The sequence below is a fragment of the Marmota marmota genome, unplaced genomic scaffold, assembly GCF_001458135.2.
Source record: "Marmota marmota marmota unplaced genomic scaffold, marMar, whole genome shotgun sequence".
NCBI classification, from domain to species: domain Eukaryota; kingdom Metazoa; phylum Chordata; class Mammalia; order Rodentia; family Sciuridae; genus Marmota; species Marmota marmota.
Window position 1 is genome coordinate 5203347 of NW_025999961.1, and position 23979 is coordinate 5227325.

The window sequence follows — 23979 nt, forward strand, 5'->3', positions numbered from 1 at the left end:
CCTGCATTGCTTGTGGTCCTTTCTTTCCTTGTCTCTTCATACTGTTCGCGTTCCTTTCTACTTGGTGAAACTGTTGTGCTATTGAATTTTCCCCCTATATATTTATATTGGTCTTGTATAGTTGCAAAGTCTCCCTCGCAGGCGCGGGCGGCGGCTCTGCCCCACCTCCAATTGGGGCAATGTGCCTACCACGCCGGCAGGCCGCTGGGCCTGCTCTGCCGGAAATTTGACCTTTTTTGATCAGGATGTTTATTTTCTGAGGGACTCTGGGACTATGAGAAAAGATTAAAACTATTTCTGCCCTGGAGCCAAGTTGGGGGAATGAGATACCAAGAAGTTGTGAGTGATCAGGGGTGGAGGTGAGGTACCTTGGCTTTTAGGTCTCTTACTAACAGTCCCTATCACCCAGGATTTTCTTGCATCACCTGAAAGTGCATATAAACTGACATTTCCAAGCATGGACAGTGTTCACTTCCCCTTTCAAGTAAGCCCTAGTACCTTCAGGTCTCTTAAGACCATCATAGGACTCAGAATCATTGTCTTCAAACCAGAGTGAGCATAGGGCCTTTCTGAACTCATGATCTGGAGATCGTTAGCAGGGGATGAATTGTATTCCTGTGTTGGCAGAGTGTAGTCACTAAGAAGGAAGTCACTGTTTATTTACATTTAATCAACTTGCTGAGCTGAGAAGATGGGTAAACTGCTACCATTTAGAGATAAAAGCAATCTTTCCCTAAGGAGTATGAGTGAGAAGAGAGAGTGCCCACAAACATGGAAGTGGGGAATTGAAGTCATTATATCATTTAGGATTGTATGTATTTGTGGTGACAGAAAACCCCTAATAAGATTGATTTATTTAAAATACTGTTATTGAACACAAGGAACTCTTTTAGGTGCCAGAGATAAAGGAGTGAACAAAACAGACAAAAGAACACTTTCACTCTAGTTGGAAAAAAAATACTTTTATCTTTTTCACACATAATGGAGATAAAATGTCCAGGGTTTTATTTTGAACATCATCATTAGGAACTCAGGCTCCTATTGTCTGTCTTGAATCTTGTTGTGTCCCCTTCAACATCCGACTTTCACCTCCTTAGCCAAATTAGGAAGGAGGAAGAGGAAATAAAGAGCTCATGTCTTCCTTTAACCTTCTTAAAGTTGCATGTGATCCTTGACCTGGTGTCCCATTGGTCAGAATCTAGCAGCAAAGGAGGCTGGGAAATTGAGTCTTTATTCTAAACAGCCATGTGCCCAGACAAAAACCAAGAAGGAAGAGGGAAAGAACAAATAATGAAGGCAAGTGGCAGATTAACATAGTCATCATAGAGGAGGGCACAATTTGCCTCCCTCACGTTCTACATTTGACATGTTAAATTTCAAGGATGTGATACAAACAACAGAGAAGGGATCCAGGCCTATGAGGAAGGGACACTGAGAGACTGCCCACCTTGGGCTGCCCACCATAGATGGCCTACATCTGTTTGGACAGCACTGGTTCATTTTTCCTTATTGCATTAACAGTTGGCCTTGGGTCCATATGAGCATTTATAAACTATGTCACTCTATTTATTGAGCATACATCATGTTCATAGAACTCGGTCAGTAATCTGCCAGAATGTGTAAAGAGGGAGATGTGGAATTCCAGCATGGGCCTTTGGTGCAAGGTCCTGCTGAATTTGAGGAACTAGATAACTAATAAGGTGGCTTCAGATGCTAGTGCATCCCTTATTCTCCCCACAGATGGAACATAGCTACATTCTCCAAGAGAACCCTGTGTTAGTCACTTTTCCATTCTGGTAATAAATACCTATGGTAATCGAATAAAAAAGAATGAAGGTTTATTTTGGCACATTGTTTTGGAGGTTGCATTCCAGGGTCAGGTGACTTCATTGCTTTTGAGCCTGTAATAGCTGATGTATCAAAACAGAAACACATGGCAGAGGAAGTTCATGGCGTCCTCATGGTGTCCAGGAAGCAAAGAGAGAGGAAGAGGTGGATGTTCCACAATCCCCTTCAAGGGCATACACTTAGTGGCCTGAGACTTCCCAGGAGGCCTGACCTTTTAAATATTTCACCACCGCCTGATAGCACCATTGGCTGGGGATCAGTTCTTTAACGTGAGCCTTTGGAGGACATCCCAGATCCAAACTCTAGCAATCCCCCTCTCCTGTCTCTCTCATTTGTTACTTATATAAGCAACAGCTCCTTTTTGTCCCTCAGGATGGAAAATTTTAGTAAGACTGGAGAGAATCTTAAGAAGAAAAGCATAAACTGCTTGAGGAAACAGGATACTTGATTTTGGTTCCCACCTCGTAGCTCTTACATAAGACTTCAATTTTTGGAGGTGCACAATCTGATTGATCTTATAAAGGTTGGAAGAAATTCTATTCCATACGTGAAACATACCTGTGCAAGAAGAAACTCTTTTTGAGCATGTTCAGCACTGACAACTCACCATTAAGGACTTACAGACTATTATAAGCTTTTCATGGTGTTTTGGAGATGATGTAAAAGTGTCTGAGTTACTCGCCAGTTCCTCACTCAGAAATCAATGTTTAAGCACGCTGGGACTCATTACCCATTTGGTTGATTATCTGGGTTTTTTTGTTGTTGTTATTTGTCTTCCTTCTGCCCCCAGCTGCCTCCTGCACATCTGGTCTTCATTGTGAGAAATGCGTCAGCACATTTCTATCAGAGGGTAAGAAGGGAAAGGCAGGATGAGACCTCAAATCAGTGGAATCACTTTTTATTACAAGTGTTAGCAAAGAATGAAATGGACAATTTAAAACAAAACAACAGTGAATCTAATTGTTCTATAAATTCTCATCTCGTTGATTACTGACTCTTTGGAAGGATGGTAGAACATCTCTTTTGCTTATATTTGGTTTAATTGCATTGTTATTTGGGGAACTTTCATGTGTTCAAATGATCCATCATTTCCTTCTTTCTTTCGAATATATTATGAATTTGGTGAGGGGAGTGCAAGACCATTCCACCCTTGGGGAATGCAATTCATTTTGATTTTTTTTCAGGTGCTCATAGTTTGTGTTCACATCCTTAAGCCTGGAGAGTATTTGCTTTTGGCATCAGCTAGTTGCCAACACTTAGACTCATGTTTCTTCATTTGTTTATCTTTAAAGACAGGTATATTCACTTTAACAATGGCAGGTTTTGAAAAATGGGTAGTCTACTAATTTAGTGTAAAGGTATTTGGGGTTCACAGTGAATGTAGTAAACTTTTGGGGAGCAACAGTATTGTAGTGAGCTTTCTAGCTGAGATGTTTCAAATCTACCCCCAAAAAATGTCCTGAAGAGATTGATTTCAGAGATGTGTTCAGCCATTGTTGCCAATGGATAAATACCAATATGGACACTCAACTGCTGGGAAGGGCCACACTGCTCTGCCTGCCAAGAAGGGAGTTTGGCTGCCAGTGTGTGTAGCAGCAAATGACTGATAGTTACACGTAAGCTGTGGAATGGCCTTTGCTAAACCCAAAGAACACTAGAGCTGGAGAGATCCTCAGATGGTGTCATCTGGTGGCTCACAGCTGCGCTTTGTGGTATTGCCATTGGGACCCTTCACCTTAATCTAATGATCAAAGAAACTCTGAGGTTCTTTCTTACCTTTTCACATATTCTTTGTTTGTGAAGAACAGGTTACATGACTGAAGTAAATATTAAAACAAGAATTCAATTTGGTTTCCTCAGTAGGAATTCAGGGAAGAGGTTACTTGTCCAAGGTCAAGGGGCTAGCAAGTAGCTCAATTGACAAGTGGTTCAGGGCAGGCCCCTGGGGATGAGGAATGAGCAACAGTAAGTTGGGTGAGGAGCAAGACAGATAACCAGCAGCCTTTTTCCAGGTTGGGAGGGCCATCTCTCTAGCCCCCAACTCTGGGTCCAGGACATCTTCCCTGAGTAGCACTCATCTATTTATCTAAGAGAAGTAGGACATTGTCTCCAGAAATCTATAATCTAAAGGTCCCCCATTACCTATTGAGCTTCTTTTAGTCAAATGTCTTTCAGGCTTTACTTAGGACTGTGGGGACCTAGAGGGCTGGGACTCAGCTGGGCTTTGCTCTGGCTCCTTCCCTAGATGATCCCCTTGAGCTGATTCTTTATACTCCTCTCATTGAAGTTTCTAGGCAGGTGATGCCCAGGAAAGCCCCCCCCCCCCCGCATATTGACTCCATCAGCTAAATGAGACTTGGAGTAGAGCAGTCCTAAGGGTGTTTTCCTCTCTTTACAGGAGGGTAGAGTGGGGCTTGTATAGAGCCTCTTGCATAGATGTTTTTGGTGGCTGTAGTGGAACCAGAAAGGCTTGGCCTGGATCTAATTTTTTTGTTTACTATGTGACTTTGAGAAAATTATCTAATTTCTTTGAGTCTTGATTTTTTTCATCTAAATAATGGTGATCATATTAGGGCTCATCTTATGGAATTATGGGCATAATTAAATGAGGCATTGTGCTATATGTTTAGCATAAGGCTTGAATTCAGCAAGTGCTTAATGTAGATCTTGTTGGAAATTTAAAAAAATTATGCCTTTATGAGACCCTATTTCCCATTTCCACACTTCTTCCTATTAGACTAAGCAACTAATTTGACTCCTTGCTGGAAAATTAAAATAACTTGATGGACTTCAAATATGTCCTTTAAAAATTCTTGTCTTAGTGAGTTTTGTCTACTATAGGAAAGTGTCATAGACACTTAAACAGCAGAAATTTATTTCACAATTCTAAAGACTGGAAGTTCAAGATCAGAGTGTGAGCAGATTTGGTGTCTGGTAAGGGCCTTCTTCTGCTACCTTCTTGCTTCTCTCTCTCCTCATGTGGTTGAGGGTGGGGGGGAGAAAGTTAGTTCTGGGGTCTGTTCTTCTTATAAAGCCACCAAAAAAAAAACCAGGACATAGTCCCTACCCTCATGGCATCATTTAAACCTAGTTACCATTCAGCCCCCTCCCTTGCCAAATATCATGTTGGGAATTAGGGTTTCAACCTGTGGATTTTGTTGAGACACAAACATTCAGTCCAGAGCACACTGTCTCAACATTGAGAAATAAGTGTTTGAAGAGGAAGGAAGTAAGAAGAAGAGAGAAAAGGAAAGAAAGGACTAAGGGGAACCACGCAAGAACCTTTTTTCTACCACCTTCTCACCCATACCAGCTCCTTCCAGCTCCTAACCTCACCTATCGAGGGATTCAGAATGGAGAGCGACCTTGGGTGGAGACCAGAAGCTGCAGCCTAGAGCTCAGGGGCCTGCTTTAAGGAAAGGGCTGCACACTGCATGGTCTCTGCCCCTGAAGTGAGCATAGCCTTTGTGAGGGGACCAGCACCCAGGGAAGGGACATCCTCTGGCGATGGCCAACAGAGAAGAGGGGGCCAAGGTACCAGCTTTGGGGAGAAGCATAACTACCAGTGGCCCCAGTACCTGAGCTCAGTGGAAAGCATTGATCATCCTGCATTTTGGAGACCTGCCTTCACTTGGCAGGGACAGAAGAGACTGACAGAAGGAGATCACCCCAACCCATGTTGATGGTAGTCCCAAACTCTGCCTCAGCGCCATCTACCAAAGCCCCTTTTAGAAAGCAGGAGCTCATGTGGCTGGATGCCTGGCTTACACAGAGATTTGAAAACAGTCCCATGAGCTTCAAAGAAGGGATGAGATGCTGATAGTGAATAAGTAAGGGTGCAGAAAGTTAGCAAGCAAGGATTAAATATCTCGAGATTTCTTAGGGAATTCATGCCTCTTCATGTAAAATAAGTAGAGAAGGAAAAGATAAAATTGTCCCACCACAGCCAAGGTGCTGACCATCTCCTCTGAACCTCCACAGAAATTCCCTACAATGTTTACATAATCATGGATCATTTTCCAGAAGTTTTATATCAAAGCACAACTTCCTTATTTTTATGCAAAGCTCATAGTAATACAGTTTGGATGAATTTAGACCTGTGATGATATTTCTTTTCTCTGGTCAATATAACTTCCTGTGTTCCAACTTCACATACAGCGTCACTGAGGAACTCAGAAGGGTCACATAGCAAATAGCGTAAACCAGTTCCACAACTTGAAGAGCACTGGGGGGAAGGGGAAGGATATGGTTTTAGCTGTGCCAATGGAGTTCCCAGGCAGAGCCTCAGGGGGAGCTTCATTCTAGATGCTTCAGAGAGGAGGACCAGAACTAGTGAGTGTGAGTTACACACCGGCAAGTTTCAGCTCAGGACAGGAGAGGACTTTCTAGCTGAACAGGATGCCCTGTGGGTTGGCAAGCACCCCATTCCCACTGGAAGTGTTCGGATCAAGGCCAGATGGCCATCAGCAAAAATTAGGAAGGTAAAGTGAGGTTTTTCAATCAGTTCCTATGTTCTACCCCTTCCAGGGATGCAGGATGAAGATTAGGGAGAGATGGGATATATGTGTGGCTATCTTTCTAAGAGGATCTTCAAAGTACAAGTTGCTGCCCTCCATCATCCCAGCTGTCTCACTCCCCTGGTCCTTCATTTTCCCCAGCTCCCTGAGCCATTCTGAGCCCACAGAAAGTTAGTTCTTAGATCTGACCACCACTTGGATCTTGATTTTCAATTGGCCTTTTTCACTACCTAGTCGTGGTAGTCTGAGATTTTGAGAATGATTCTGTGCAGCTTCTTTCCAATTTAATTCACGATTCTATAGCTCCTAGATTTTGCTTTCCCAATTATGATCCTTCCATACCACATTTTTTTTCATACTGAAACTAATTTGTCATCTTGATAAATTTTACTGTCCTTTCTTGGGTCTCTTTCTTAGAACTCTTTTTTATCTTCTTGAAGCAGAATGCTGTGGACCCCTGCGGCTTTGTACCTCACACATTCCCCAATTGTATGCATATTAACTCTATAAGAGAGAGTATAATATATATTTTTTAAATGCATTAATGGGGTGGGGGTTGTGGCTCAGTGGTAGCGTGCTCACCTAGCATGTACAAGGCCCTTTTTCAATTCTTAGCACCACATAAAAATAAGTAAACAAAATAAAGTATTGTGTCCAACTACAACTAAAAAATAAATATTAAAAATTGCATTAATGTGGGACAGAGAAAATCCAGGATCTTCTACAACTAGATGGGCTGTGTGACTTTGGGGAAGTTATTTACCAGCTCATTTGTGCATTAATTTCCATGTTTGCAAAATGGAGAGAGAAGCATGTCCTCCAAACATTCATGAAAACAAACAGTTTAGTATTTAATAGCCTGACATACTGCTTTGCATACAGTAGGGGCTGAATAAGAGATGGAAAAGAAACTGAAAGTTCCCATCTTAATTATAATATCTTCTTAATTATATAAGACATATTTAATGAAATATGTCAATTCTTTCAAAGGAATACTTTTCAAACCTCCCTCTAAGACTCAAGTTTGAGTTATTTGGTTCCAATTCATTTAAATCAATCTTTTTTAAACACAACTCTTATTAAGTAGCATTAGGAACATTGTACTCACACATCTAAACATAAACTCAAAGCCTCATGTCTTTACAAACGTAAGTGGATATGTGTGAGATGTACATAGAATTAGCCCACTATCTTCTGTTTAATGTTCAGACAGTCTTGGCACCTCCGAGAAGCAAGAGCTACAACGAGAAAAGTGGGAGAGGAACAACATGCCAAGAAGAAGCCTCTCTCGACGCTCCATCAGCAAAGAGAGATGGGTGGAGACACTGGTGGTGGCTGACACAAAGATGATCGAGTACCATGGGAGTGAAAATGTGGAGTCCTACATCCTCACCATCATGAACATGGTACACCTGACAGAATGAGGTGGGGGGGGCAGTTGGTGAAGAGATGCCATTAGAAGAGCCCTCCAGCCCATCAAAGAAAGAGGTCCTTTTAACCTGCATAGATAGATGGAGATATGTGTGTGTGTGTGTGTGTGTGTGTGTGTGTTTCCCCACTATCTAAGTGAATACAGATGGAAATTTAGGACAAATTAGTGTTTCCCTTAAAAGCATATATCCTGGGGAAAATATAATTTATCATTGTATATTTTTATTAGGTACATAGCAAGCATTTCAATCCTTTTGGTATGACTTTGTCTTATCCATCATTTATGTAGTTATATAAATGAGTAAATTGAACAAAGAATTAGAGTGTGATTTTCTCAAAGTAGTTATAGCTAGAATTGGAATAAAGTTGTACTGCAGTTCCTAATTTTAAGCTTCCCTTTGCCTTATAGGTGTGTTCTGCCTTTCTGTTAATAAGGGGAAAGGTATTTGCTTGAGTAACTAATAATGAAAGTGGGGAAGACCCTAGGCAAGGGAATGGTCAAAGAAAAGAAAGGGATCGATGTCTCAAGCACATAGTCAGTCAATCATCCAGAAAGATTATCTTTAAATATCTCAATGTGGGTGGAACTGTTGGCATATCTTACTTTTCTTTGTTCTATATCAAGAATGTGTGACCTATAATATGATGTGATTCAACTTCATTACAGTGCTGTTTTTCCCCTGCAGCATAGAGACATATTACCTATCCATGTGTAGCTAACAGTTTTCCATTTCTGACTCCAGGTCACTGGGTTGTTCCATAATCCAAGTATTGGTAATGCAGTTCACATCGTTGTGGTTCGGCTCATTCTCCTTGAAGAAGAAGAGGTAAGGAATAGTTTCCGCTTTACTCCTCTCTGTAACTGTACACTTTCCAACTCCTTTTTCAAAAGGGTTCTTGATAAATACGAGGTTTCCAGATAGGTGTTTGGAAGCTCATAGAAGAAGGACAATAGTTTTGTGTTATTTTCTTGAGTACAGCGATATTGAAGGCGAGATGGATATCATTTCCAAAATGTACATAGTTGGAATCACCTGACTGCCACTACATTTAGTTTTACACAAACCAGGCCTACAGCACTTACTAAGCCAAGGAACTGAATATACTCCTCAGAAGATGATATACAATCAATCAACAAATATATGAAAGAAAATGTGCAACATCTCTAGCAATTAGAGAAATGCAAATCAAAACTACTCTAAGATTTCATCTCACTCTAGTCAGAATGGCAGCTATCAAGAATACAAATAACAATAAGTGTTGGTGAGGATGTGGGGAAAGATGCACACTCATACATTGCTGGTGGGTCTGAAAATTGATGCAACCAACCTGGAAAGCAGTATAGAGATTCCTTGGAAAACTTGGAATGGGACCACCATTTGACCCAGCTAGCCCACTCCTTGGTTTACACCCAAAGGACTTAAAAGAAGCATACTACAGGAATACAGCCACATCAATGTTTATAGCAGCACAGTTCACAATAGTTAAATTGTGGAACCAATCTAGATGCCCTTCAGTAGATGAATGGATAGGAAAACTTTGGTATATATACACAATGAACATTACTCAGCATTAAAAGAGAATAAAATCATGGCATTTGCAGGTAAATGGATGGATTTGAAGAATATAATGCTAAAGTGAAGTAAGCACATCCCAAAAAAACCAAAGGCTAAATATTTTCTTTGATATAAGGATGCTAACTCATAATGGCGATGATGGGGGGAAGCATGGGAGGAATGGAGAAATTTTAGATAGGGCAAAGGGGAGGGAGGGGAAGGGAAGAGGTAAGGGGGTAGGAATGATGGTGGAATGAGTTAGACATCATTACCCTAAATACATGTATAAAGACACGAAGGATGTGACTCTACTTTATGTACAACCAGAGATATGAAAAATTGTGCTTTGTATGTGTAATATGAAATGAATTGCATTCTGCCATAATATATAACAAATTAGAATAAATAAATAATTAAAAAAGAAACAGTGAACAGAGGGGGAAAAATGTATCTGGGGGGACAAACTATATAGGTGATTGGTTTCAATAAAAGGCGAGACATGAAAATGTTGAGCCTTTTATACCACTAATTAATGAACTGTGGCTCTTTAACACAATTCTCTCAGATTTGGACCCTTTTCTGAACTTCTACCTTTCATCTATTCTCAGATACTTACTTATCCACATTCTGAGACTCCTAATGGATACCAGAAGTCCAGAGCTCTTCCTTGAGGTCCCTACTTATATCTAATTGATTACTTGACATCTCAACCTGGATGTGTCTTAGTCCATTCAATCATGGAAACTTAATAAGTCAACAATGGAAATTTTGATCATTTCTTGCCCCAAATACCTCAATTTTTCTTCCCTCCATTTCCTAAACCACCATCTTATCCATCTCTATGGATTCTATCCATCTTTGTATATGTACCAAATTGCATAAGCCGAGGAATCATTCTTGATTTCTCTTTTTCATATCTTCCAAATCCAACAGCAAGGCCCTTAGTGGTTCTACCTCTGAAGTACATCTAGCCACCCACTGCTCATCATCTTCCAGTCATCACTTTGGTTTAGGCCTTATCATATCAAGATATGGGCTACTAGAGTGAACTTCAAAATGGTTTTCCCATTTCCAGCCTTGCCTCCATAATCCATTCTGCATAGATGATCATTTTAACTACAGCTACAGTTGATCATTTTAAATATAACTGCCCAAATCCCTTTACACTCTATGTTTTTTTAGCACAAATTCAAGTTCTTTTAGTGCAGAGGCTTTAGTGATTTTGCCTCCGTCCACCTCTCTAGACTTCCTTGTGTTACTCCCTTCCTTGCTTCCTTCCCTCCTGCTCTCTGGACTCAGGTTCTAAACACGCTAGGTGCTTTGCAGCTTCATGGCCTGTGCACTAGTAGTTCCCAGTGTCTGAAATATCCCATCCTGGTTCTGCTCATCCCTCAGGCCTCAGTTAAAATGCTGTCTCTCCTCTTCAAAGAGGTCTCAGTCACCTCTCTCAAAGTTGGCCCCTCTTACCGTTCTCCATCACAGAATGATAGCACTCTCCCAACACATTATTATTCTGTGTACCTTTTGACTCTTACCTTAATTATCTCAGCCACCATCAGCATATGAATCACACAGTGCAAAAAAAAAAAAAATGTGTTTCTTTATTTTGTTACATCCCCAGCACCTAATACCATGTCTGGGGCATGAATAATGAATGAAGTGAAATTTAATGAACAGTCAGCCTGAAAAAAAAATGTCTTTGAAATCTATAGAGCTTAATTCGTGGCTGGCAAATGTGAAATGGGACACCCATTCAGATCTGTTTCAGCAAGAAAGATGTGGTCAGAATATCAAGGCAGGGCGTATGGCTTTTTAAACAAGAGGGTCTCCACAATCAGTTAGAAGCTAGTTTAAATATGATCTCTGGAACCTGGATCTATTTTCCTTTTCTGCCCCACCAACCCTATATCTTTTCTTCATTCAAGACATATTTGGGGTTTCTTGGAATAACTACAGGTATAGTATTTCTCTTCCTGTGATCCTTTCTTTAAGAAGTTCTACCTAAGCCAGGAGTCGTAGCACATACCTATAATCCCAGCAGCTCTGGATGCTGAGGCAGGAGGATTGTAAGTTCAAGACCATCCCCAGCAATTTAGTGATGCTCTAAGCAATTTATCGAGATCCTGTCTCAAAATAAAAATTAAATAGGCTGGTGCTATGGTTTAGATATGAGGTGTCCCCTCATATATGAGACAATGCAAGAAAGCTTAGAGATAAAATGATTGGGTTATCAGAACCTTTACCCAATCAGAGGGTTTATTCCCTGAAAGGATTAGCTGGGTGGTGACTGTAGGCAGGTAGGTGTGGGTTGGAGGAGGTGGGCCACTGGGGGCGGCCTTTGGGATATTGATTTGTCTTTGTTGAGCAGAGCTCTCTGCTTCCTGATCATGTCCTGAGCCACTCTCCTCCACCATGCTCTTCTAACATGAGGTTCTGCTTCACCTCAAGCCCCAAGGAGTAGAGCCAGCTTTTATGGACTGAGACCTCTGAGACTGTGAGCCCCCAAATAAACTTTTCCTCCCCTAAAATTGTTCTTGTGGGGGACTGGCATTCACTCGGCACTCAAGGGCCAGCAGAGTGCACAGCAGACCCAGTGCAGGCCACAGCTCCCTCCACAGTCTCCTTATGTTGCCCAGGCTGACCTCAAATTTGTGATCCTCAGCCTCCTGAGTCCCTGGGATTACAGTTGCTTTTACCTGGTAATTCCTGAGGAAAACAGATTCAAGGGATGAGTGAACTGGAACAGCTAAAGCAGGAAGCAGAACTACAGAATCAGACCCAGATGGAACCCAGGGCCTGACATATGCTAGGCAATACCCTAGCACTGAGCTCTCCCCACAGCCTTTTAAGTTTTATTTTGAGACAAAGTCTTGCTCAGTTGCTCAGGCTGACCTCAAACTTGGAATCCCCCTGCCTCAACCTCCCAAATAACTGGAATTACAGATGTACACCACCACATCTGCCACATTTTCTTCCTTCCTTCCTTCCTTCCTTCCTTCCTTCCTTCCTTCCTTCCTTTCTTTCTTTCGCCCAAAGATGTTAACATCAGATCTTCTATTTTCTTTTTTTTTTCTTTTTTTTTTGTGGCAAACAGGATGGAATTCTTTTATAAAAATTCAGTTTTATAATGGATAGTAGTGTTCATAAGAATAAATTCTTTATGTAAGTAGATTATTTGAATTATGAAAATCTGCCTCTAACTTCTGCTGATAGTAGAATCCTTGTATTCTAACATGATGTTTTAATTTTTGGTACTGATTTTTAGTACAGTTTAATGATTTTCATTTTCAGCCCTTAAACTATATTATTAATACTAATGTAAGTGCTATGAGGGCAAAAAAATTGTTGTCTACTGCTTTGTAAATGATGACTATAAGTACCTGACATTCATCTGATTTTTTCACCAGATGATTGAATAAAGAAAGATGACCTGAACAATGATAGGTCATTTTCATAAAACTTGAAACCACAGAACCTTTTTTCAGAATTTAGACTTACACTGTACCATTTTTGGAACATGGCTCAGGTTATCACTCATTTCCAGAAACTCTTCACTCTGGAAAATCATGCTAAATTACTCCTTGTTAAATGAGGTCTCTAAACCCACAATGTGGCTAAGGATGAGAGAATCAAATCATAGTTTTGTGCAACTAGTTGTGAAACACACTTACATAGAAATGGTCGTTTATAAATAGATTGACAGGGCAGCCCAAATTACCAAATCTTTCATTTACTCTTTCTGCAAAGCCTTTGTTGTGTTTTATTCACTAAATATTTTGTGTCTTCTCTTTGCCTAAGAGTATACTAAGCACTATAGGCAAAAAAATAATAATAATAAAAATAAAGAGGATACTACCCTAACCTTTGCAGGGGGGTGGATTTCTTAAATCTAGCATATATATCAATTCTCTAAATTTGTTATTAACTGATAAACTTAGTTTAAAATGTCTTGCTGGAGCTGGGGTGTAGCTCACTGGTTGAGTACAAGTTTAGCATATGGAAGGTCCTGGATTCAATCCTTAGCACCCAAATAAATCAAATGTTTTGATATTTTTAATAAATAAATAAATAAATTTTAAAAATTGATCTCATCAGTCTTTTGGTCACAGCAGTAAAAAAGCTGACTGAAGCGTCTGGGGATGTGGCTAAGTGGTTAAGCACCCCTGGGTTCAATCTGCAGTACCAAAATAAATACATAAATAAATAAAATCTAAAACTTGGAAATCAGGCAAAATAAAAACTAGGTATCTTTTAAATGTCTAACTTACCTATCTGAACTTCTGAGAATGGAACTGGTTATTACTCATCAATGTTAGGTCCTAGATATAGTAAAGTTAGGTACTGACTTATAGAAAACTGATAAGGCTACACAACTGGTGTTTGTCCAGTAGAGATAAAAATGATTTGTGTCTGACAAAGAAAACAGCCCCAAGCCTGTGGCCTGTGGAACATTGCATCTAATTTAGCAATCTCATTCCAGCATTAGGGTTTTCAAACTCAACAAAGGAAAGTTCTGTGTATGAAATGGAAAAATCTTCGCCCTCTGCAGTCCCAGCAATACCACTTGCATGACTTCCATATGTGGCTTCCTCCAGACCCTTAGGATTCCATATCTCTTCATTCTCAGGAAACAATGTATGCCCTCTTTATATTTTTTTAAAATATTTTTTTAGTTGTAGATGGACACAATACCTTTATTCTATTCATTTATTTTTATGTGGTGCTGAGGATCACACCCAGTGCCTCACAGGTGCTAGGCTAGCACTCTACCACTGAGCCACGACCCCAGCCCCAAGGTTTGCCCTCTTAATGCTGACTTCTTGCTGCCAATTAAGTTGTTCAGGAGAATTTGATTGATCACTACATCCTCCAATCAATCACAATTACATTGTTTTTCTTCTTCCTGGCCCGATTTTGCAAGTGCAAAGAGACACAAATGATTTGCTGTAGACAGAATAGCTTTCTACCTCCACATTGCAAACATTATCTTCATTCAAGCTTTTTATTAAATAGAATCTATAAAGTGGTACAAGGTCCACAAGGTGACAGTGGAATAGACATTTATAATTCTTGTTTTCCTGATTCCCAGATATGATTCAGGCTATTCTTCACATCGTTGACTAGTGAGCAGTCCAAACAACAGCAAAATGCAATGATTCTGCTCCTGACTAACATCAGGATAACAGACAGACACAGACAGGAAGTACAGAGGGAGGCACAGACTGTCACCACTTTGAGCAGAGACCTGCATGCTCACTCTGACTTTGCCATCCTTCAGCATGTAGCCCTGTGAAGGTCACATCATTCCTCCATATTCCATCAGTCACTGAGGCTGTGCCAACCCACTGAGGAGATGAATATGGATATAAGTCCCATTTCCTGACCCTGAGGAACCTAAAGTCTGCTGCCAAAAGCACAAAATAGAAAATTTTAAATTGAGACTGTCATGAGTGTAAAAAAGATGTACCTGGGATAGGGAAAGATGCTTGAATGTCTAAGCTGTGTTTTAGAGAACAAGAAGAAATTAGCCAGTGAGGAAGAATAAGAAGAAATTAGCCAGTGAGGCTTTCTCAGAGACTTAGGTGGTCATATTTCAGAGCAGTGGAAACTCTGATACACAAACTATGATCTGAAAGACCCGAGTTGAGGGACCTACATGAGCACTGGCTTAGGTGTTTAGCCTAGCACTCGGCAAATGAACGAGGCCAGTGAAGACATCCCTGATATTAGACAACAGGACAGGAGAATGAGAACTCAGGTAGTTACAGAAAGGAAACGATGAGATTGTGCTGGAGGGAGGAGAGATCATGGTGGATCAAAACCTTCCCATTTCCACTCACAGCCTGTCCTGCTCCTCTGTTGCCTGCCTCTGTATATGACATCGTATAAGCCAGAGTTCTGGAAGGCATCCATGACACCTCCTTCTCTCCCTCCCACATCCAGTCCACCATCAGGTACTGCTAACTCTATCCCACCATCTCCATCTCTTCAATACAAGCTACTTAGCCCCGTTCATGGACTATGGTTGTAGGTATATACTGTCTGGGCTAGTCAAGTCCAGTAATATTCTTTTCAATTCGGTTTTCTCCCTGTAGCCCAGATGAACTCAATACAGTAATGTGACCATAACTACCCTCCTGCCATCACCTCTCCAACCTCCACCCCTGGTTTAAAGCAGTTTGGTGGTTTTCTGGCTCCCTCCCCATTCCATTATGCCCCCTTTGCTCTTGGGATATGGTGACTGTGTGCTACTCATCATGCTTTCTCTTGCCATTGATCTTGTTGTCTGGACTGTTTTCCTTCTTGTTCTCACTCGATTAACGCCATAATTATTTCAGCTCAAGTGTTACTTCACCATGGCGGTCCTCCCTGACCTCCATGCCCAGTAGATCTCGGTTTTTCACTCTCATAACACGGCGTTTCTCCCTCATCATATATCACTGTCCTAATTTTACGTCTATTTGATTGGTGGAATTCCCTTCAATAGTATATACAACCTAAGGGAAGAGGTTAGGTCTGGTATTGTTCACCATTAGCCCTACTAATACATAACAGGCCCCTGATAAATATTTTTTCAATGACTAAATAAGGGAATGAATGAGTGAATTGAGGCCAGCAGTCTGGGCAAACATGAGGGACAACAGTGACCAACTCATGACAAACCTTGTGACCACATAAAGAGATTTGGATGTAATCCTGTGGGAGGCTCTGGATGATTCCCATACTGACCAAAGAAATGCAGAGAAACGCATTAGAGGAGCCACTTGGAGGCTCTGTGGGAAGTTGTGTGAGGTGGGGAACACTGAGGTGGGGTCACTGGGGTACGTCTCATTCATCAGTGACTTTCCACCACTCCACTCTGGTCTTTGGTATTCTAATCTCATACAACAGCTAGCACTGCTTTGGACTTTATTTTTCAGTGGTGGGTTCAAGAGAATTCAGGGTTAAGTGGTAACATATAAAACTGCAACTTCTGTCCATCATTTCCTGACCTGTTAAAACCACTGAGGACTGTCACCACACTTTGAGAATAAATTGAGTGACTGGATGTGCAGCTCACTTTGGAGGCTTTCTCAAAGACTTAGGAGGTCATATTTCAGAGCAGTGGAAACTCTGATACACAAACCAGGATCTGAAAGACAAGTATTAAGTCACCAAGGCCAAGAAAGCAAACCAGCTTCAGCTACGAGCCAACTTGCTCACCCCTGTCCTCCTCCATCAACCCTGAATCAAGCTCTTATCTTCATTTTGTGACACTAGTACTATGATTTTGATGCTTAATTCGCTTCAAGGCCTTGGACACAAACAGCTTCTAGCCCTTTCCACTTTAGATCTATTCAGTCAGATTCAGTGGCCTCTCTGCCAGGGGCTAGGAGTTGGACTCATCCTCCCAGTTCATGTGAGCAGCCTGACGTTGTGGAGAGAACAAGATGATAGTTGGTCCCACTACTTTCTAGCTGTCTAACCTATGGTAGGTCACTTAGTTTGTTTGTGCCTCCATTTCCTGACTGGATAAAATGGCATTAATAATATCTACTCCATACAGGGTTGCTGTGAGGATAAAATGTATTAGTTCATGTAATACTTAGTGTTATGCATGGCTTATAGAAGCCAGTGAATAAATGTCACTTGTTAGTGTCAACCTTATTATTTTTGTCATTATTATTGTCATCCTCTTTTAGTTCCAACAATAACCCTATGTATTTATTGCATTCATACTCAGTTTACAAGTCCTAGGAAAATAACAAGCCTTAAGGATAAGACGAGGATCAGAAAAAGCTGGAGATTTAAGAACATGAAAACAAGGATGGATGAGAGTTAGATGTAGCCTAGTGGATTCCAGATGGCTCTGCCATCAGGAGTGGGCCTGAGGGTGTCAGGCTGGACTGAAGGAGAGGCACAGACCTGATGGCTGGAAGGATCTGCCTGACTTCATAGAGAATTTCTTCTTGTTCTTCTGAGAGATTTAGTGTTAGGTTCACTCTGAAGTTAAAAGCCTGTTGATTTTAGAAACTCAGATGATGGTTTCTGCATCCACTCTCATCCTCCACCTGATGCATGGGTCTTTAATAGTCCATATAATTGTTGTTCTTTCAGGTTAAATGTCAAAAATATTGGCAAAGAATTTTTAGACTCATACCTTTTTTTTTTCTTTAATCAAAGATTTTTTTCCTCTGATAGTAGATGAGTTATTCCTTAGGCACAGGGGAAGTTTCCAGATTTTACGTTTTACTGCTTGTCTCTTCCTTGTCCATCATCTCTTTCAGTAGCTTATGCCTGGCTAGCAGAGCGTGGTCAGATTGTGTACCAAATCAAAAATTGCTACTAGGAATTACAGAGAATCGATACAAGATTTTTTTTTCATTATAGAGAAAGCTTACAAAAAGAGAGCAATTTGTAACAAAAGCTATGTTCTTGTAAAATCGTTTCCTATCTCCCAGTTAGGGCTGTTTCTGTGAATAGAGGCTGATTTCCTCCATGTCAGCTCCCTATCCTATAAGGTCACAGTCTCATAAGCATAGGAAAGGGGACGTGGGAAGCAAATTGGACTAGCTGGAGGAAATGAGGTGAGGGGTGAAAAAAGATGAACTAAAAGTTAAATGTATTTTTGTTTGCAGAGGAAATAATTTCATGTAGATGGGTGTGTTTATTTTAACAAGCTCCAATACTGACCAGGTTGCTTTATGAAAACGTTTAGCACAAGTCTCTCATCTTTATTGTGAGCCAGCATAATCTCTCTGAAATCCTTTTTCCATCTTGGGTGCGCTTAGGGCTACTTGGTCTAAATGCATCACTAATTATCCTTCCCAAGGGTCCTGTGAGCAAGTGCACTCAAGAAACAAAATCAGCAAGTACTGCTTGGACTTAACCCTTTGTAAGACTTGCAGATAAGAGGCTGAAGGGACTGGGTGGTGGGGGGAGATGTGCTCAGAGAAAGCCTCCTGGAAGAGCTGTGACATTTAATTGAAAATGAAGAAAGTATCCTGAAGACCTTGTCACCGAGCTTGTGTGAAAATGTCACACAGTGTAGATGAGAATTTTATGCCGGGCAAACTACTCAGCTGAAAATCACCAGCAATGCGGTCAGTTACGTACTTGTTTTGTCTATAACAGGAACATACAAAAGCAAGGAAGAGAAAGTACTCAAGATTTTGGAGGTAGATATCAGACTCTAATACATATATTTTTCTCTTTAGTGACTATCTGCCAGGTTTTTCCAGAATTGCTCTTGTAGGAGGGTTGAGATGAATGAAAAATTCCTCTGTGGCCAGCTCTTTACTTTTCAGCACCTCACTCTTTCCTTTTTTTTTATTGGTTGCTCAAAACATTACAATGATCTTGACATATCATATTTCATACATTTGATTCAAGTGGGTTATGAACTCCCATTTTTACCACATGTACAGATTGCAGGATCACATTGGTTATACAGCAATGTTTATACATACTGCCATACTAATGTCTGTTGTATTCTGCTGCCTTTCCTATCCCCTTCCTATACCCCCTCCTCTCCCCTCCCCTCCCATCTTCTCTCTCTACCCCATCTACTGTAATTCACTTCTCTCTCTTGTTTTTTTCCTCTTTCCCCTCACATCCTCTTATATGTAATTTTGTATAACAATAAAGGTTTCCTTCCATTTCCATGCAATTCCCCTTCTCTCTCCTATTCCCTCCCACCTCTCGTCCCTGTTTCATGGTAATCTTCTTCTCATGCTCTTCCTCCCTGCTCTGTTTTGAGTTGCCCTCCTTATATCAAAGAAGACATTCAGCATTTGCTTTTTAGGGATTGGCTAGCTTCATTTAGCATAATCTGCTCTAATGCCATCCATTTCCCTGCAAATGCCATGATTTTGTTATTTTTTAGTGCTGAGTAATATTCCATTGTGTATAAATGCCACATTTTTTTATCCATTCATCTATTGAAGGGCATCTAGGTTGGTTCCACAGTCTAGGTATTGTGAATTGTGCTACTATGAACATTGATGTAGCTGTGTCCTTCCCCAACAGCCCCACTGCTGGAAAACCTCAACAGTGATGCAGACCTAGTCCATATAATTAGATGGTCTAGCCTTGAAGTTGTTCTCATTACTGCTTGATTGCCTGCCCTCCATTCTCCTCTTCATCCCTGCAAAGAACTTGGAAGGGTGTGAGATGCTACCCTTTTTGCAGGCTAACATGCTAGTTTGCCACATATTTAATGAATGTGATGTTCGGAGAAATGGACATGAGACTCTTGAATTAGAAGCAAAAGACATTTTTACTCATGGCTCAACATACAACATGAGCTTCATGTTTCCAGCTGTCTCTTGTCCCCAGAGGGGTGATATAAGCAGCCCAGCTGGATACTGTGCACACTGTAAGTTTTACTATAGCTAAGGAGCCCTAAGATAAGGAAACCCCAATTTGGTAAAAGTGATCATAAATAAACTTGTCCAACTTTTGCCCCAGAGGGAGCCATTACCTTATTATTATGAACTGAAAAGAAAATCTGCTCTTTTCTCTGCAGAGAGACTATCTTCCAAGGCTATTTGTTATACAGCATCCTTGAAAAGAACAAAAGCTATCAGTGATGATGTGCAAATATACGAGAGACCTGTGGAAAAAATATGTCCCAACAGTTGCTTTTACAGGCACTAGAATTATTATTATAGATTTTCTGCTTTGTTGTCAAACTTCTGATCCTTTCCCCTTTCATTCCTGTAGTCAGTAGGAGATCTTGCCTGTTTACCGACTTACCACAAAACCTCTCACCAACCTGATCTTCACTTTTTTCCTGGATAACCCCACATTTTTTCCACCTTTTCTTCACTTTTTGATGAGGGATGTACATTCTTACTATTGTCAAAATTGCTGTGTATAAAGATATGTGCAATGCCCGAGATAGGAGAGGACTAAATTCCACTCCTTCTCCTGGAGGCATTTAAAGAAAATGGTACATCATTTTATAAATGGACCCTCATTGTTATACAAAATTACATATATGATGGTGTGAGGGGGAAGAGAAAAAAAGAGAGAGAGAAATGTGTCACAGTAGATTGGGTAGAGAGAGGTGATGGGAGGGGAGGAGAGGGGAGGGGGGATAGGAAGGGCAGCAGAATACAACAGACACTAGTATTGCTGTATGTATAAACGTGGCTGTATAACCAATGTGATCCTGCAATCTGTACACGTGGAAAAATAAGAATTCATACCCTATTTGAATCAAATGTATGATATGTCAAGATCATTGTATTGTCTTGAGCAACTAATAAAATAAAAATAAAAATAACAGGAGGATAAAGACATTTTTATTAAAGCATAAATAATTATCAAAAAAAAAGAAAATGCAGCAAGTACTATGAACCAAGTATGCACAAGATATATTGGCAGAAACCTCATCCAAATTGGGGGAGAGGTGAAAGACTTCCTAGAAATGGCCTATTTGTGTGTTAAAAGGATGAATGGAGGGATGAAAGGAGAAAAATAGCATGTTAGGAAGAGAGGATAGTTTAAAGAAAGGAAGGGAAAAATAGCACAGTGTGTGTGGCGGAGGAGTGCTGATATAAGCCATCTAATGTTGCTGGCATGTAAGGTTGCAAGGAAGTTGGACTTCAGAGGTTCTTGAGCCATGGGTCCTGGTAAGGGTAGACTTCTGTTTTGACAAAAATGAACATCAATCTGGCAATAGTGATAGATTTGAAGAGGTCAAGGAATAAAGCAGGAAAACAATAGGAGATGCTGCATTTAACATGTCTAGAATGAAAGTTTGAGCTAAGGGCAGTAGGCAGCAAAGGTGGAGAGGAGAGACTATCCTCTAAATTAGCAGCGAATGATGAGAGACTTGGAGGCAGAATCTGCAAGAGAGTAGTCCAACAGGAAGACACTGGCACTTCTCAGTTGGCCAATTTAGTACATGGTGGTTCTTGCAATTGAGACAGGATTTACAGGAAGATCATCGTTTCTCAGGATGCTGAATTGAAGGTATCTATGGAGATATTCATCAGAAGATTTAGGTACATCTGAACTTCAGGAGAGATTTGGAATGATTTATAAATTTTAAAGTTTAAAAAAAATGATTTCCAAAAACACAACTGTGATTGAGAGTGAACTAAGCCATGAGCCAATGGAAGGGCTGAAGAAGGTCCCTTGGGAGGCCTGAGAAGTGGTCAAAGAGGAAGAGGATGACAGTTTGGAATCCTGAGATAGAGGTATCTGTCCTGCCTTCTCACTGGGGGGAAATGGGGAGGAGATGGGCATAATCATCCACTACCAATTGCCAAGTCTTTCAAGTTATGCAAAGTGATGAGTTTAAAGAAGTCTTCGGTGGTTTGGAAACCACTAGCCCTGGACTCGTGACTGCAAATGGATTGATTCTAAACCCTGCTCTGCCAATACCTGCTTTGTGACTTGGTTCAGGTGCCATCCAAAATGGCCTGGATTTCCTCACTGTTTAAATACATGATTGGATATGTGATTCCTAAGGTGCTTCAGGGAGATGGGCCTTTCATCATCATGGGAAAATTGGATGCTGAGTTTATGCTGCAACATCTGGAAAATGACTCTGTGTCTCCATTAGGAACACATGTTGCTGACCCTGAACTTGGCTCTGGATGAGGGAAACTGGGTATTTGTAAATATTCACTTGACTTAAGCAGACACTCATGAATAATATGGAAGTTCTTTCAGAATGCTGATTCAAGCTAATATGTAAAAGGACAATATTAGAAAATTGAGCTTCTCAGATCTGTGTTTCCCCCACCAGGGATTATGTGAGCCAAGGTAAAACTAAGCCCCATCTACTTCCACCACCTCTGTAGCCATTAGGATTATTAACAAGTTATTTATTTATTTATTTTTAAAATATTGAATCTTCAGCTCAAGTCAGGGCTGCTTCTCACTTTTTATTTTTTTTAGGTGTCAATTTTTTAGGTGTCAATTATTTACTTACATGAGGTACTGAGAATCGAATCCAGTGCCTCACAGATGCTAGCCAAGTGTTCTACCACCGAGCTACAATTCGAGCCCTCTAATAAGCTTTTATATTCATGGTTACTTAAGTAGGGAAGTTTACAAACTTTAAAGTAGGTATGGGGATAGGTGTGTGGGTGTATGTGAATACACCGATATGTGAGTGTGGTTTTGTAATTATATGTTCAATGTGGTCATTGCCACAAATAAAATAAAACATTTTGGTAGAAAACAGGAGGAAAATTGGAAGAAAGATTATTTTTTTTTATGAAAAATAGCTTTAGATAGAGCCATAATAATTCAGGAAAGACTGTAAAGTATTGTGATTCTCTGAACATAAGCATGCTCAATTTTGTTTATTGAAAAGCTTATGTCCACCACCAATTGGGACGAGTAGATTCAGACAATTTAAATTTTCTATTACCTGTATTTCTTTTATTTTAAATGAACAAAAACCCCTGCTCCTTCTTTTACTTTATGTCTCTTTACTAAAATGTATGTTTTGTTCGTGTTTTTAGTCAGAACACCTTTTATTTTGAGCTGTTCCCATTCTGTCTGCAGTTCTTCCTTTCAAACAAAGAAAGAGAACTTGGATTGCTATTGAACCAAGATGTTTATCCTTGAACTTCATTGTGTAATCAAAGGGAAATTTACAAGTCTGAAAAATGGGAACTGACTTCCAGAGCCAGGGAGAGGAACAAATTCGATAGCTGCATTATTAGACCACCTTATTAGAATCCTTCAGGGAAGACATAACTGTGGTGTAAATCAGTATCACCAAGGAAAAAAGCTCTAGGCCTCATTTCAAAACCATGACAGACAGCCCAAGAATCTCAGAACACAAGTACCATTTAATTCTTGGTTCCTGGAGTGAGAGTTTGTTATGATGCCCTTGCTTCTTAGCTTCCTGTGAACAAAAATCTAGATACTGGGATGGAAAGCCATGGCAGACAGGTGCAGTAGCATGGCGACATTAAATCAAGAAGTCTTTCAGAGGATTACTAGAATATCAGTGATTTCTCCAGCGTTTCCTTTGAGCTTCCCTTCCTTGATTCTGGTAGCCTAATCTGTTAAGTGTGACTTTAGCTGTTGCGAAGGGCCACTCCAGTTCAGATGACGACTGTCAGAAGGATATGTTTGGGAGCTGATGAGATCTTTAGCTGTCTAACTACTTTTAGAATATAATGTCTTGGGAAGTTTATAAACTTTATGAGTTTTATAAACTTGATGAGTGTTGTAGTTCATAATCAGATACATGTGTTTAGAGCCAGGCTAGGCATTCTTGAGGATCTAAAGAAAGTTTGGTAAATTTTCAGATTATTTAATTATCAGGTCTTGAATACCCATCCACCACAGCAAAGTCAGGAGTTGTACAGGATATAGAGTCTTTGGAGCATTAATAAAATAATGGAGGACCCATAAAAGACTTAAAAATGCAAAATGACATTACAGATCTAACCATTTATATAACTAGTTGCATCCATGCAGAAATATTCTGATACATGAATAAATAAATAAAATAATAATGACATGTGAATACATTCTTCAAATGTGAGTCTTGGTAAGAGAAATATTAAAATCTAGGTGCTGTTTGTGGCTTTACCATTTGCAAACTATACCAATTCCAATCGCCACAGAAAACATTCTTCTCATCTGTAGATGGGGGTTAATCATTGCTC

The 23979-nt window shown here is 40.3% G+C and overlaps 1 protein-coding gene across 5 annotated transcripts in view; it reads left to right on the plus strand.

Moving 5' to 3' along the window:
- The window catches only part of Adamts12 (ADAM metallopeptidase with thrombospondin type 1 motif 12), a 299094-nt gene that overhangs the window by 155700 nt on the left and 119415 nt on the right, over positions 1-23979 (plus strand). For all 5 annotated transcript variants that reach the window (XM_048802926.1, XM_015496380.2, XM_048802927.1 and 2 more), the window contains 2 exons: positions 7575-7771; positions 8540-8623. In XM_048802926.1, the coding sequence (XP_048658883.1) occupies positions 7575-7771; positions 8540-8623 (281 nt within the window). The remainder of the gene's footprint in view (positions 1-7574; positions 7772-8539; positions 8624-23979) is intronic.